Consider the following 14,683-nt stretch of genomic DNA (forward strand, 5'->3'; position numbering starts at 1 on the left):
ATGCCTTTCCAGAGGTGGGAGCCTAAGGATCCTCCTGCAGAGCAACTTGAAGAGGCAAGCAGCAATCCTTCAAGCTCCTGGGCCTATTGTCCCCCTGTGGCCTGTGACAGAGCAGCCATCCACTGAGCGGCACCGGACCCAACAGTCCTGGGCCACAGGAGGAGCAGGCGCATAGGACCCTCACACCAAGGGCAGACACCGGTATCCTCTGTTGGTCACCTGTGTCTGTCGCTTGCTGTGCAGGACCTGGGGAGGGAGACCAGGATTAGTAACTTGTGGGGTAAGGGGCATGGCTCTGAGAAAGCAGAACAGATAATCAAAAGACAGGTCCCAGTAAGACAATGACACGGCCCTCCCTTAATCAGCTCCTTCGGTATTTGCCAACTGGTGCGCCAGAGGAGTGCCCGAGGCAAAAGCAGCAATACTGAGTTTGGTCTTTTTTCAACATGCAGGGCTGCCCGGACCTTGAACCGCCAAAGCCCAAACCCTGCACACGCTGCACAGCCCGACCCTTCCTGCAGCTCTAAGGACTGGTTGAGAGAAAGCCTGCCACTTTGCACAGCGCACAGGCCATCGCTGCGCTCTGGCTACTTGGTACAGACAGTTGCTACTTGCTGCCTGTCCTGCCGCACGGCCTGGGCCATGTCTCTGCGCTGTTTTCCTGCTGTCAACAACTCAGAGTTTTACTTCATTACATCTGCCAGGGGTTTGACAAGCCTGATCCGAACTTCCCCAACCACTGCAGGCAAAGAGACGCAGGACCATGCAGCAGTCACTTGTGCACATCACTACTTACGCAGCACAAGGGCATTTGAAAGTGCACCTTAAGCTGCATTAGCATAGATTTGAGGAGCAGGAACTAGCTTTGGCAAGATTAAGCCAAAAATACCAGCTTCTGCTGCTGCGCTCACAAACTGCAACCATCTTTTTCTTCCCCCCCGCCCCGCGTGAGTCACAGCCCTTCCTTACACCACCCTTCTGTTTGGAAAGGGCTTTGTGGATTAATCACTCCTGCTCCTAAGCCAAGAAAACATGGTAAAGACACTGCTAAGAAAAGATGGTCAGTGCTCAGATTTCACAACACACTGCAGATGTGCATTTGAAGCATTAGAGCATCGTGAAAGACAATTCTCGACACAGGCAGGCAATAAGCAGCCCTTTTAAAATAAAGGGTACCATCCCTTCTTGGCCTCTCTATGCAAGAGAGCAGCTACAGCCCAGAGCCCTGCTCCTGCATCACTGTGGGCAGCCCAGCTTTTTTCTTCTCAGCTGCCTGTAGGACAGTATCTGCCCTTGAGTTCAGGACTTCTGCTTCCACAGCGCAAGCACCACCAGCCACAAGTCACCAGCCTGTCTCCCTGTTACCCTCTGATCCTACAAACACCACAGTATTGTCACTGTGCAAGGTACCAATGCAGCTAATTTCTGGCTAGAGGACTCCAGCAACCAAAAGATAAGAGTTAGAAGCTGAAATTAGACACCAAGCAGAATTTACAGAAATCCTTTAAATTTAGGGATACGGAGGTTTGTATTTTTCATCACAAAACCCCTCTGGCCCCTCTCTTGACCCCAGTCCCTCACCAAGCTGCAGAGCCACACAGGAGCTGTGGCTGTGAGCTGCTTCCCTTCGTCATTCCCTCCATTACTGACCCTGGGGGGTACAGGACCCGGTGCTGCTCTGCCTCCCGTGCTCCCGCTGCCAGCTCCCGGGCAGGGGTCTGTGGCACCACCCAAGGCCTCTGTTCCTCCAGGTCTTTAAGGCAGGGTTGCCAATGAAAGCCTGGGGGCTTCCCTGCAGCAGGTCCCCTTCTCCCATAGCCCCGCAGGAGAGGGCAGCCGGTCCTGAATCCAGGCACTGTTCAGCTACTGCACTGCAAGTGACAGTGAACGCGACCTTTCTGAAGTGCCCGGCCTGGCAGGCAGGGGTTATGAGGTGTGAGGAAGAGGACACTGGCTGCAGGATGTGCTTGCTGATGGCAGCGAGCTGTGGACCGAGAGAAAGGAGCTGAGCAGGCTGCCCCGGTGTTCGCATTCCACCACCAACCACCCTGGGACCTGGGGAGCCAGTACTGCTCCCCCCAGGATGACCGGGTCTTTCGTGGAGGAAAAGGGGCGTGTGGCCTTCTTGAGCACAGCCCCATGCCTATGCACTCACTTCAGTGGTGGCTTCAGCCACAGCTCCTCCTCCGGGACAACAGAGAACAAGCAGGGCGTGCTCCTTCACATGCACCACTGCCCAAGTCCGCATCAGAGATAGAGACGTTGGACCCACAGCATCAATTTACTGTGAACACACGTCATCATCACAATACAGCGTGGATATCTTTGGGCACAGCTTCACAGAAACACAGGTCCTAGCTACAGACAAACGCAGACTTGTCCACAAGTACAGGAGGCGCAGGAGGCACAGCCCTGGCCTGCACGCAGGAGGCGGCAGGGACACCCGTATCAACCTTGCCTTCAGGCTTGTGCTCACAAGTCAATTACATAAATATGTATTAAATACTTCTCATATATACCAGAGATATCTCCTTCTTGGTTTCTAATAATCCTGATTTGTTCAAATAGCAGTTTTTTTTAAAATTTCTGTCACCAAGACTTCAGAGCTGTGCCCTGCCCGACCCTTGGGGACGAGAAAAAACCCGTGTGTGTCCTCCCTGCCCACCTCTCTCAGGCCGGATGCCCAGGCTCCCGCCTGTCTGCCCCAGCCCAGCAGGAAAACATCAAAGTCTACACCAAAGAGATGTTTCCTTGCAAGTGGCAGTTTTGCACCTCATCCCCTCACTACTCTCCTTCCCACGCTCAGAATGCTTTCTGCTTCTCCTAGTCTTCCTGCTATGGACCCTCTGGACCTGTTGTTGGTGGCCAGTGATGGGAACTGAGAGAGGAAGAAGGAAGGAACAGAGAGGAGGTTGGTGGCTGTGATGGATCTGATTGCTCTGGGCCCAGACTGCCTTTCTCTGTAGCCTATGGGCCAAAAAATCTCAAGGGAGCATCTGTCCCCTTTGAACTTACCACCCCAAAAGCCTTGGCTGTACCCATCCTTTAACTCTGCTGTCCCCTTGGGACACAGTGCAGCCCCATGTCCCCGTTCCACGGAGGTGCCATGCATTTGTTGTTCACTTAACAAGGCAGAGAGGCATCGTCTCATGCCAAATGGCAAAGAGCTCGCTTGTGGAGGAGCAGAGCAGACTCTTTCAAACCCCAAAGTCCTGTGGCCTTGGGACATGGCTTGTTCTGTGCTGTAGAGAGCCAGCCACATGAGGTGCTGTGCAGGAAACTGGGCTGCCTCCAGGCTAGAAGCGCTTGCAGTTTGCTATCCGGTGAGCCACTAATTCTGCTGATTCCCCCGACACTGCAGCTGCAGCTCTTCCACACTTCTCTCGGGAGGCAGGGGCTGCCCCTGGCCTGGCACAGCACTGTCCCCCAGCGGCTCCTTGCCCACATGCTCTGGGTCCAGAACCTCGCCCAGCAGCTCCTCTTCACAGGGCACCAAGCCCTCCTTAGACAGCCCTGTCTGACCCAGGCCGGTCATTCCCCCTACACACCCCTCACCTGACTTCACACTCTCCCCAGCCAGCCTTACATCAGGCCCTGAACCACACTCTGGGTTCCCTGTGTTACTTGGCTCTAACATTTCCCCAGCTGATTCTTCTTCATCCAGCTCCACCGTGCTCTTCTCTGGGTTAGAGTCCTCCTCCGCCAGCTCCTTCTCACACAGCTCCAGGACCCTGCCTGGCTCTGGGCCCTTATTCCAGGTGAGGGTCTCTGGGGCACTTGGCTCCAACAACCCAGACACCTCCACCTCCACGTCAAGCCCGCTGCCTGGTGGCTGTCCCTCTTCTTGCTCAGGGGACTGGCTATTCAGCTGCTCCTCGCTTTTGGGGGGACTGATGCAAAGTTTCTCACTGAAGCTGAAGCGAGCACAGTTGTCCACAGAGGTTGGGGAGGATGGGCCTGCACTGGAGACTGTGCTGGAGGGGCCACTGCTGTCTGCAAAGAGGAAGAAAAATCTTCAAAAATTAGCTGACATCTCCCCAGCCCAAAGCCTGGGCAGACCCAAGCTGTTGCAGTCCCACAGTGCTATAGCAAGTAGGTGAGGGTAGTCTATGTGCCATGCAACCTGGCCGGGGCCTGCAGCTGCCCCTGCCTGTACTTCTGGCAGCTCGGCTGAGGAAAACCCAAGCATACAACCCCTGCATGCTAAGCTCGAGTCACCACTGGAAGAAGTACAGATTCTCTACCAATGCTTATTCTTGCCTTAAACTGTACAAGGAGCAAAACTAGAGAACAGATCTAGATTACATCTAATCCAATAAAGGGAGGAGGATTAAACAACTGTTTCCAGTCAGATCAGTTCCCTGACCTTGCTGCCCACACATACACTCTCTACTCCTGGCACAAAGAGGGTACAGCCAGGAGAAGAGTAGGATTGCTCCTTCAGTGGCAACCTTGACTTGTGTTATTAAGACATTCACGGTTCAACTGCTGGCTAATCCTTTACCATTCGAGTTCCAGTCAGATCTGCAAAGGGAGCTAACAACAGTCACCAGCTCTGCTGAGACTGTGACACATGAGGCCCAGGGGCTGCAGAAAAGCTTTGTAAGTGAAGAGCTAAATGATGGGCTGTCTGCATGGAGCTCTGGGTGAGGCACGGATGTGGCTGGTTATGAAAAGGTATTTCCATGCGCCAACACTGAGCTGGCCATATGCCACCGAGTATCACAAAACTGGAAATGAAAATGAGGTGCATTCAGGCCCTCTATGTCCTAGTGCACAACGCAGAGGATGTCTGGAGTGACAGCATCCATCCAACAGCACGTGTCCCCAGGATATACAATATTACAGAGAGTCCCTTTTTGCATCTTTCTTTGGAAAGTATGACTGCTTTCCCTTTTACCTATTTCCCTTTTCTGTTTCTGTTCCTTCAAGGGCAGAGCATAGAAACCCTGAGCACGAATATTTGGCTTCCACCATTTGGTACCCTTTACTTCCCTCCCTCACCATCCCATTGACCCATGATGAAGAAGGGAACACTCACACCAAGGGGGCTTATCCGAACGCTGGCGCAATGGCAAAGAGGAAGATGACAGGATTCGCTGGGACATAAAGGGGTCTCCTGGTATCTGGCTGCCAATCATTGAATCAAACAAAGCTTCAAGAAAAGAAACACACAGATCAGTAATATTCAGACAGACGTAAAGGAATGGCTTGTAGCCCAGCAGCTATAAGCAGGCACTCCCAGAAGGGCTCAAGAACAGTGCAGATTCAGAGCCACGCCTGTCCATCAGCTCCTGGGAATCTGAGGCAAAGATTTCCAAAGCTGGGGTTTGTATCCATGTCACTGAACTTATCAGCTACAGACAGACCTGACCGATTACTTGGCTCTCAAGTAAGTGGCCTCAGATGGCTGTGAGCTGGATCCCACCGCTCACTCCTGGGCTAGAACACTCTAGAACAGGGTGGTTTGTTTTGTTGCCAGTCCTGTCAGGCTGATCTGTCCCATTAACGCAGAGGACCAAATGCTCTCCTTGCCTCAACTCTGTTCTGGCTCACCCAGAGACAAGCCCACCTCACCAGTACCTGCAGTAGACTGGACATGCGACTCACTGCAGCTCCTGCACACAGCTGTCAGGAACTCGTTGACCTGTCGCAAAGAGAGGGAGTTGTGCAGGGTCTCCAGGGGATAAATGGTGGGAACCATGGAACAGCCTTCAAAACCTGGAAAGAAACCCAATCAGAAAATGAATAGAGCAAACAGCAACCTAAATCCATGCAGGACCACTCATAGCTGAAGGAGCTGGGCAGTCTGTGAATCAAACAGGCACACTCAGGCCTAAGGACACCTCTTCCAGGCTGAGAAAAATCACCGCTAGGCAACCACATGCAGTAACAGACCTGAAAGCAAGCGTCCAGGCACACGCAGAAGGAGGGGAAGAGGAAGAAACGTATCTTAGCAGCAGCCGTGTTTGCTGCAAAGCCTGTGACCCTTTTGCTAAACTATATGGTCATGTTGGAGAACTTAGAACAGAGCCCGTGCTTTACAGAAGGAAAACAGGATTCGAGAGAAGTCAACAGAACATCCACAGAAGGACCCACCACCTCGGCCCAGCCTGGCACAGCCCCCCCAATCCCCTCAGCAAGGCAGTGCACGCTGCTACAGAGGCAGGGAGCAGCAGAGCCTCCACTCGCACCTCACAGCCTGCATTCCCAGTAAGGGATGGGCAATGTCTGAAGCATTTGTCCCCTTAACAAGACTTCACTGCCAGCAAACCCAGAATTAGTAGAAATATGTATCTCAACATTTAAGACACTTGCTCAGAGCTCTGCTGCATCACAGCCATTCGCAGCAAACTCTTTGCTGCTCAAGCCAGAGGAGTGTTATTGCAAAGCATCTTCCTCTTCATCCAAGCTTCTTGGCAAGGTTTTGTGGAACCAAGCCAACCTGAAAGTGTCAGAGGGGCAAGGAAGAATTGAATGAGTCTCTGAGAATATGGGAATGAGGCCTCCTCCTGCTCTGTAGCTCTTGAGTTTAAAGGCCTGTAAACTTGAGCTTAGGCTTCCTATTCTGTAACTTCCTAGCTCAACTGAGGAGCTCAGAAAGACCCTGGGAAGGAATTGGGTCTCCTACAGAGAAGGAAAATTACTTTGAAATGCAAGTACAACAGCTCTTGATGCTCTACTGTGTCAGGATTGCTGCCCAGCACACTGGGAGGCTGTAACTAATCTCTACAGCTTGACAGCACCTAAGGGGAAGACCTAAACCAGCCTAGATTATCTGCTAAGTGTAGTCACTGTTCCAGTCACCTCCAGGAAAGTCTCTGCTCCAGTCTGCTCATCTAACCCAGTTCTGCAAGAGGCAAGGAGCATGAGCCAGCAGATGAGCAAAGCCACATGCAGTATGAGAAGGCTGCAGACCAGATCATCACCAGGTCGCAGTGCTGCAGAGACACTGCTGTAACAGCTACTGGAGATAAAGAACCCTCCAGGCAGTCCAGGGAGGTTTACCTATGCCACAAAGGGCCTACAAACATCAATTCAAGGCAGGAAGGGTAACAAATCCTTGGCTAGGATGAAGAAATATAAGACACAGGAAAAATACCATACTCTTTTGTCCCTTGCTGAGAATCCTTAGAGTGCATGTGCTGAAAAAGGAAGAGTAACTGTTCATTATTTTCTCCTGGGCATTCTGGGAGAGTGAGATAAAAGACAAGACTTAACACCTTGCTGTGTGGAGATGGTTGTGGAGCACCACAGTATGAGGCTGATGTCATTTCACAACAGAATCTGTTTTAAGAGGGACCAAAGTTGGCTCAGCTGTTGGGGTCTCCAGAGGAAAAGGGAAGAAGTCTTAATACAACACAGGGCAAAGCAACATAGGTGGAAGATACACTGGAGGCACTGATGGGGATCCAAGTGATTGGGCACTCCTTTAGTAAAAAGAGCAAAAAGCAAACATGTGACACTGGCAACACTGCTGATGTGAAGGGGTATACCTGTACCCTGAGGGGGTGATGCCTGCTCACACAGCTCAGCACTGTGGCACTTGACTGGTCTGAAGCAATTGGAGGAAAAAGCAAAAGTTTTCCTTCTTGAGCTGAAGCACGACTATTTTTGAGGAATCCCTCTCATCTGTGCACGGCAGCCCACTTCCCCACACACCTCCCTTACCTGCCTAGCTGCTGGGAGAGGCAGCATCCTGCACCACAGCAGAGCCACAGCAGAAGTTACCAGTACAGACTGTAATCCTTACATGCATCACAGCAGCTCTGGCCACTGCTGCACCACACATGATTAACAAAGAACCCACATCTTTGGGAAGGGCAACAAAAATAAAGCACGAGTGCAAACCACAGGAGCCTTTCCAGCTGGACAGGTCCCCAGTGCCAAATGCCTGGCCACTGCAGATGCTTCCCAAAGCCTTTTCCTGGGGCCTGCAGGGCAGGAGTCTGTGATGCTGACAAAAGCATAAGAAATGAGACAGAATTCCATTCATTTTGTACCAAAGTCATAGAGCAGCCCACAGAGGAATGAGTTTCATTTTTCATTTTGTTCAGGTTTGACTATACTGACTGCATTAAAATGCAGAGGGCAATCTGCTCCCTTCAGAGTGGGGTCTGCCCTGGAGGGGGAGGCATGTGGCATGGATCTGCTGACCAGAGTAGATAAAAATGAATCCCAAAGTCCACTGTAATCTTCTCCAGGTGAGGAGCACAGCATGGTTATGTCCCCAGAACTTTTGTTCAGTAAAATAGGAAGAAATCATCTGTTAGACTAAAGAAGACAAGACTTGGTTATGGGAAAAACCTTAAGCTAGACCAGGCAGAGTCGTCTGCCAAGTATGTTATCTTGGATGTTCAAGGTGGCTGCGTGTGATGTGGGGGAGCAGCTATGGGAGACTCTCCACCCTGAATCGATAGTGCAGCAGCATCCTGACACAGCGGCAGAGAGAACGGCACTGCCGGAAGAGCCACTCTGCAGGCAGGAGCACCGGGGTACAGCTCCTGTCGGGGACTGCAAGTCCTGTTTCACCTCTGCCAGGCACACTGATGCCAAAGCTGAAGGCCCACTCGGGTTATGGCCGAGCCAACTGCGCTCCCGTTTCAACTCCTCGCCCCAGACCATGTTCTTGGCAAGCGCACGCTGTCACAAAGTCTGCTCAGTGCAAGCAGGCTCATGAAGTCTTCCAGAGGTTCAAGGAGGGAGTGAATTTCCCCTTGCAGTAACACTGTTTCAGAGCTGCCCAGTACCAACACACAGCACTCCCTAAGAGCAGTAAGAAGGTGATTTGGGTACGAGCACCCTTGTGCAGCAACCATCTAGCATGCTATACTTTATAAAGCAATCGGAGACCTGCACCTGCCTCACATCTTCCATCAAAACCAGGCAATCCTAGATTCCTAGGAGACTCCAACAGGCAGTGACTCTCCCCCCCAAGCAATCCCTCAAACCCCACTGACCTGTGGCTCAGAATTGCTCTGAACCTGATGTGCCTTTTCCATATTCTCTGGTCTTCCCTTGAACTCAGCTAAGCTCCTGACACCCGCATGTACCATGGTGAGGAGTTTCAACTCAGTGTGAGAAAAACCACTTCTGCCTGAAGCTGCTCCTACTCAATTCATTAGGAACCTCCCGGCTCCTGCACTGGAGCAGACACTGAACTCGGATCCCCACCACCCCTCTCCAGAGCACTCCAACCACTGCCACAAGCATCTTTCCCAGACTGCAAATTTCTACCTTTTCCACATCACCCCAAGTGGTGATGGTTGGATCAGAGCCCCCAGCTTTATGTCTGAACTTGGGACTGTTTCCCTTTGTCATGTACATTTATTTACATGGAACATCACCAGGTGGTTTACTGCCCGCTCCCTACCACAGGGCTGTCCTCTGCTCCTCCACAGCTGACCTCTGGCTTCAGTAGCATTGTAATTCATTACCCACAGTGACTTACTTCACACTCTTCTTTTTCCCACATAGAAAAGCACGGGTTTCCAGAGATTGCTTCAGAGCTCTACTGATGACCTTTCCAACTATGGATGCCAACTTACACTATTAACTCCCAGATTCTATCATTTAATTCATGCTTGCTTTGTATGGATAGAAGTACAGTTGAAAGCTAAGAAGGAATGGTTAGGAGTAGGCAGTTTTCACAAGGAGGAGAAGCTGGGCTGTCAGCTACAGAGACCAGAGAAACCCCTGGTCCGAGAAGAGCCCCAGCACGAATCCCAAGCATTCTAATTAGCTGTGAGCTTGATGAGACTGAGAGAACAGCAAGAAGGAACTGGCTGATTGCAGAGATCAGATTCCCACACGGGAAGCCTGCCATGCTGAGGTACTCAGCTGGGGCATTTGGCTGCACTGGGGCAGGCTGCACAACCCAGCTCCATGCTCAGTACATGGCAGATTGCTGCTCAAAGCCCCGAGTCCGTTTCTTCTCCCAGCGGAGCTCACAGGAGAAGCTCAGCCTTGGCTTTGAAGCAGTCTGCTGTGTCCCAGCATCTCTCCCCTTGAAGCAACTTTGCTCCTCTTTAGTATTTGTTGCTAGGAGACCAAGGATTGTCCTAATTATATATGGAAAGCAACTGTCATTTCCAAATTGTCAACTTGACAGAAAGGGCCATATTGAGAGAAAAACAGACTGTGTAAGAAAAAATCTCCTTTTTCAGGCTCTGAAAACACTTGATCCTGCTGCTTCACTTCATGGAAAGCTGCACTGCCTCTGCCCCTTACACCTATGGATCTGAATGAAAAAGGAGGTCCATGCATCACATCACACAGCGCAGCAAGCCACATGCACCAAGCAGGTTTTATGGTGCCAGGTAAATGTTAACAGCCAGCCTTAGGTAGCTGCCTCTCTGAGGCAGGAATCTTCCTGCTTGTCTTAGAAGCACTGAGACCTCAATGCATCAGACTTTCCATCCATGCCAGAGGCTGAAAAACACCAGAGAAACAGCAGCAAGCTGTGATCTGAAACAGCTAGATTCAATGCTGAAACCGCCTACCTCTTCCCACCAGAGACAAGACACACTGCAAAGTTCCTACCAGGCAGAACAGATGCCATGCAATGCAGCCACGCAGAAGCTCAGTTTCTACCCTCTCTTAACTCCGTTTCTCTAGAAACAACACAATCCCACAAGCACTCGCTTCCCCAAAATTCCCACAGCAAGTTCACTCTGCATGTGACCAGCTGCAGCACCTCCTTGAGCTTCTTCCTCCCCACAGTCCTACTATTCACTTCGGTTCCTCTGCTAATAATGGGGCACCCTGTGGTACCCCACCAAGACCTGCGCAGAGCTATCATGTCAGCCTGGTATCACACCAGTACTTGCTCAGTGTCTAACCTGAAGGAAGCTGAAGGGCTTACCCTGGCTAAAGGAAGAAGGCAACGAACAATTGCCAGAGATGGAAAGAACACAGTTTACAGCCACACAAAGAGCACTGGCTCCATGTGGAAAGGCTACTGCCTAAGGCTCCAAAACTGCCAGGTACAACAGCCCACACAGCTTGCTGCAGCAGCAGCCCAGAGATGTAAGGGATGCAGTGAGGGAAATGCTTTCCTTTTTTTAGAAGCAAAGCATACTTTGCATTCTCAAGCACTGGTCCCCGCTCAGCTCCAAGAGCAAGAGACCAAGGCAGCTGCAGCGTGCAGTACCGTAAAGACACTCCAAGTCCTCCTGCCCTGAGATCAGCCAGCTCCTGAAGAGGCGCAGGTGGTAGGAGCAGTGCTGGAGGTGATGGGCTAGAGCGGCATCCAGGGAGATGTTCCGGCTCGTGGCACAGTCAGAGGAAAAACGGCGCAGCAACTGGGCAACGTGGAGGTGCTCAAATGTATCTGGAGGAAAGGGGCCATAGAGAGTGAGAGGGGACAGAGAAACTGTGGGCAGAGCTGTGGGCATGGGGCTGCCAGCACCAGGGCTGCGGGGTAGGAACGACCCGCACCACACACTGCAGCCCAGTCCCTCCCGCAGCAAGCAGGCCAGGAAGACCCTTGGATCTACATACCCCCAGTCATGCTGCAGCAGGCCAGGCTCCCACCTGGCCCATGCTTTGCCACACGCAGCTCCAGCGCCGGGGCAGGCCCTGAGCAGCGAGGTGTCATCTTTGGAAGTGGCAGTCTGACAAGCGAATACATTTTAGGACAGGTTCCAAATCCAACACAGCTCAGGTTTGGCTCCATAAGAAGGTCAGGCCCGCGCTCACCCTCCCACAGCTGAGACAAGAAATCCAAACTGCAAACAGAGTGTTCCAGTCCTGCATCCAACACAACCTCAGCACACGAAGAGAGCAAACGGCCCAGGGTCTGACTGAAAGCAGAGTGCTCAGGGCGTGTTAGAACAGAAGGGGCACAGAAGTGCTGACCTCCCCGCTCCAGACACTCGGAACAGCCCTGTGGAATCTTCGTGCTATCTTTGCATGGCAGACAAGACACTAGCATGCAGGCATGTCTCCTGATGTACACAGCCCCAGGTCACGCTCCCAAGACTCACAAGACAAGAGCACAAACCATCTGGCCCTGACACTGTGACATCCTGGCCTCTGCTCGGGTTCACCCATCCCATTTCACCACACAGAGGCAGCTCTTCAGAAACAAAAGCCAGAGTCAGAGCTGTGAATAGCTTTTGCATCTTCAGGCATGTGGTTCATGTGGCTAAAGACCCTTCCTGCCAAAACCAGTGCCAAGCCTAAACCAAATACGCCAAGTATGCCTTCAAGCTCACACCTGCTGGACCTCTGCCTTTGCTTTCTTGATTATGGAGCACGTTGCCACTTGGGCAAAACCTCATGTTCAGTTTCAATTTATCCTGTTTGGGGGGGATGCATTTGCTGTGCAGTGTGGCTTAGGAAAGACCGGTGCCTGGGACAAGTTTTGCTGGCAAGATAGAACAACACATCCTGCTGACACACATCACGTGAGCCCAGACGGTATCCAGACACACAAACAAATTGAGCAGTTGGCCAATCTGGGATAAACAAAACCAAGCAAACACAGAAAATAGATTCCCTTCAGTTATTCGAAACAATGAAGTCACAATTTAGCCGCCCCTTCCCCTTTCATCTTTCCCAAAACTTTGGTCTTTGGAACAGTCTTCTGAACATCTTTCATCTTCCAGATCATGCAGAGCAGAGTATCTTCATATTTACTAAGCAACAAGATTGCAGAAGCAGCCTTGATCGCATAAGACAGAAATATTTAACCTGGCATCTTTCTGTGATCTGCTTTGATTCACCAGCAGGAGTCATGAGGTAGGAGGGGTGCTGTGAAGCAAACCTTGTCAAGAGTTTCTGTGCAAGATTCAGATAGCAAACACTAGTGCAAGACATCTGCTACAACAGAGCTAGCGGTCTTTAACCTCAGAAGACTCACAGTTCAGGTGTTGGGTTAGTAGCAATATGAAGCAGAGACAGGGAGTCAACAGAAGCACTGTCAGACATCCTTTACCAAGCCTTTCCACAGCTACCAGCATGCCAGGAGTGCAGCAGGTTGCCTCTCCCGGTGGCACGAAGCCCATCTTCTCCTACCTCAGGAAGGCGTCAGGCCCGAGCCAGCACTGTCCACCAACAGCAGACAAGTGAAAGCTCTGGAAAGACACCATTCCCAGGACAGCATCTGCTGGAAAGGTGAGCCTACTCCCACCAACATCACCATGACTGCAGTGACCAAGGGCCCACCGAACAGATAGGTTTACAGATAGGAGGCCATGAGGTTACCAGTATGACTGTGCTGAGGAGCACCATGCGCGGGGAAGGCTGTCAGCACTTCCTTCTGCCCCACCCTAGGCTGCACTCCTCCGTTTGACACACAAGTAGCCTCAGGCTATCCTTGCTTTCGTTCTGCAGATCTGCAGTGTAAAAACCGAGGACCCAAGTTGCTGAAGCTTTTAGGATACAGAGTGGATATCCCCCCCTCCCACCAAATCCAATGGCATCCCACCCCGACCCCCACCCCACCGAAAGGGAGCATGGAAGAAGGCCTTAATGTCAGCAGTGGAACTAAGGGCTGCTTTAGGAGTCCATTCTCAGAGCCACTGCTCTTGCTTTTTCACTGGGTACACAAATGCCTTGGGGGACAGCAGAGGAACAACTGAGCCATCACAGAGGATGAATGAACACGTTAGTCACAGCAAGACAATGGGGGAAGGTGAAGCATGTTCGGACACCAGGTACAGACACAATAAAACCACAAGAGCGCTGAGAGGAGACTATGTGCAGAGAGAATGTAACGTGAGTGTGGGGTTAGGAGTGTGAGGGAACGTCAAATCAAGGAAGCAAACGTACCATTAGTCGGATGCTTTGCAAACGACACAGAAAATCGTTTTACGGCTGGCATAGACAAGAGCTCTGAGGAAATAAAAACAGATCATCTCAGTTAACAGCCTGCTTCTAAGGATTCCCCAACCTTCATATGCTTGCAACTACCCTTTGAGGTTGACCTGCTGCTTGACCCCGACAATGTGCTCTCATTGCCACTGCTGTGGCAGCCCAGGCACTCCTGAACTGCAGGTCTGACTGAACCTCTTGGCTTCCTTGTGCTCTGCTGGCTCCCCACTGACCTTGCACTGCCCCGCAGAGTCCCTCTTGACACCACAAAACCTCAGCCACATTCTCTCCATCACAGACAGCATCTCACACCTACCCACCCCATCTGCAGCCGTCCTGAGAGCAACCCAGGCTCGGCCCAGGGTGAGATGCAGTGAGGCCATGCTCACAGCCACAGGAGCACATGGCCAAGCAAGCAGCAGCACAGGAGGACAGCTCTCAGGATTCACCTCTGCCCAAGGAAAATGACAATCATTCTGCAAAGGAACTGAAGAGCTCTGGCATAGCCAAGTGCAGCTCAAACACCCTTGCAGTGTAAGCTAATAGAGCTATTCATGCCTTCACAGGTAAATCAACCAACGAATTAGGGAACAAAGAGAAGACCCCTGAAAACATGCCTCTACAGTTCTGCTGCTCAAAGCATTTCAGCACTAAGAGGATTAGGGATACACTGTTTGAGTGGTCCTCAGGCTTCTCCTGGCCATATTCCAGGCCAGGCCAAGCTCTCGCATAGAAAACACCCATCAGAAAGACAGTGCAAGGACAGATTCTATGCTGCTAATGGGATGCAAACAGATGAGCCTTAGAAGACATGGCTTAGTCTCCATATGCACCAAAGAAAAAAAAAAAAACACCAAAATGCAGA

At 51.5% G+C, this 14,683-nt stretch overlaps 1 protein-coding gene across 10 annotated transcripts in view; it reads right to left on the reverse strand.

Annotated features, from left to right (window-relative positions):
- Window positions 1-3,064: 3,064 nt before the first annotated feature.
- PPIP5K1 (diphosphoinositol pentakisphosphate kinase 1) overlaps window positions 3,065-14,683 on the reverse strand; it is a 44,852-nt gene continuing 33,233 nt past the window's right edge. For 2 of the 10 annotated variants that reach the window (XM_061446434.1, XM_061446435.1), the window contains exons 28-32: window positions 13,777-13,839; window positions 11,153-11,332; window positions 5,584-5,721; window positions 5,042-5,155; window positions 3,065-3,993 (exon numbers count right to left, since the gene is read on the reverse strand). In XM_061446434.1, the coding sequence (XP_061302418.1) occupies window positions 3,332-3,993; window positions 5,042-5,155; window positions 5,584-5,721; window positions 11,153-11,332; window positions 13,777-13,839 (1,157 nt within the window). In that variant the 3' untranslated portion in view covers window positions 3,065-3,331. The remainder of the gene's footprint in view (window positions 3,994-5,041; window positions 5,156-5,583; window positions 5,722-11,152; window positions 11,333-13,776; window positions 13,840-14,683) is intronic. The other 8 variants (XM_061446443.1, XM_061446441.1, XM_061446436.1 and 5 more) reach the window with 7 other exon arrangements.

This window comes from Pezoporus flaviventris, unplaced genomic scaffold (assembly GCF_033815535.1).
Source record: "Pezoporus flaviventris isolate CSIRO_AGI_PZ_B2104156 unplaced genomic scaffold, CSIRO_AGI_Pfla_v1 ptg000006l, whole genome shotgun sequence".
In the NCBI taxonomy this organism is placed as follows: domain Eukaryota; kingdom Metazoa; phylum Chordata; class Aves; order Psittaciformes; family Psittacidae; genus Pezoporus; species Pezoporus flaviventris.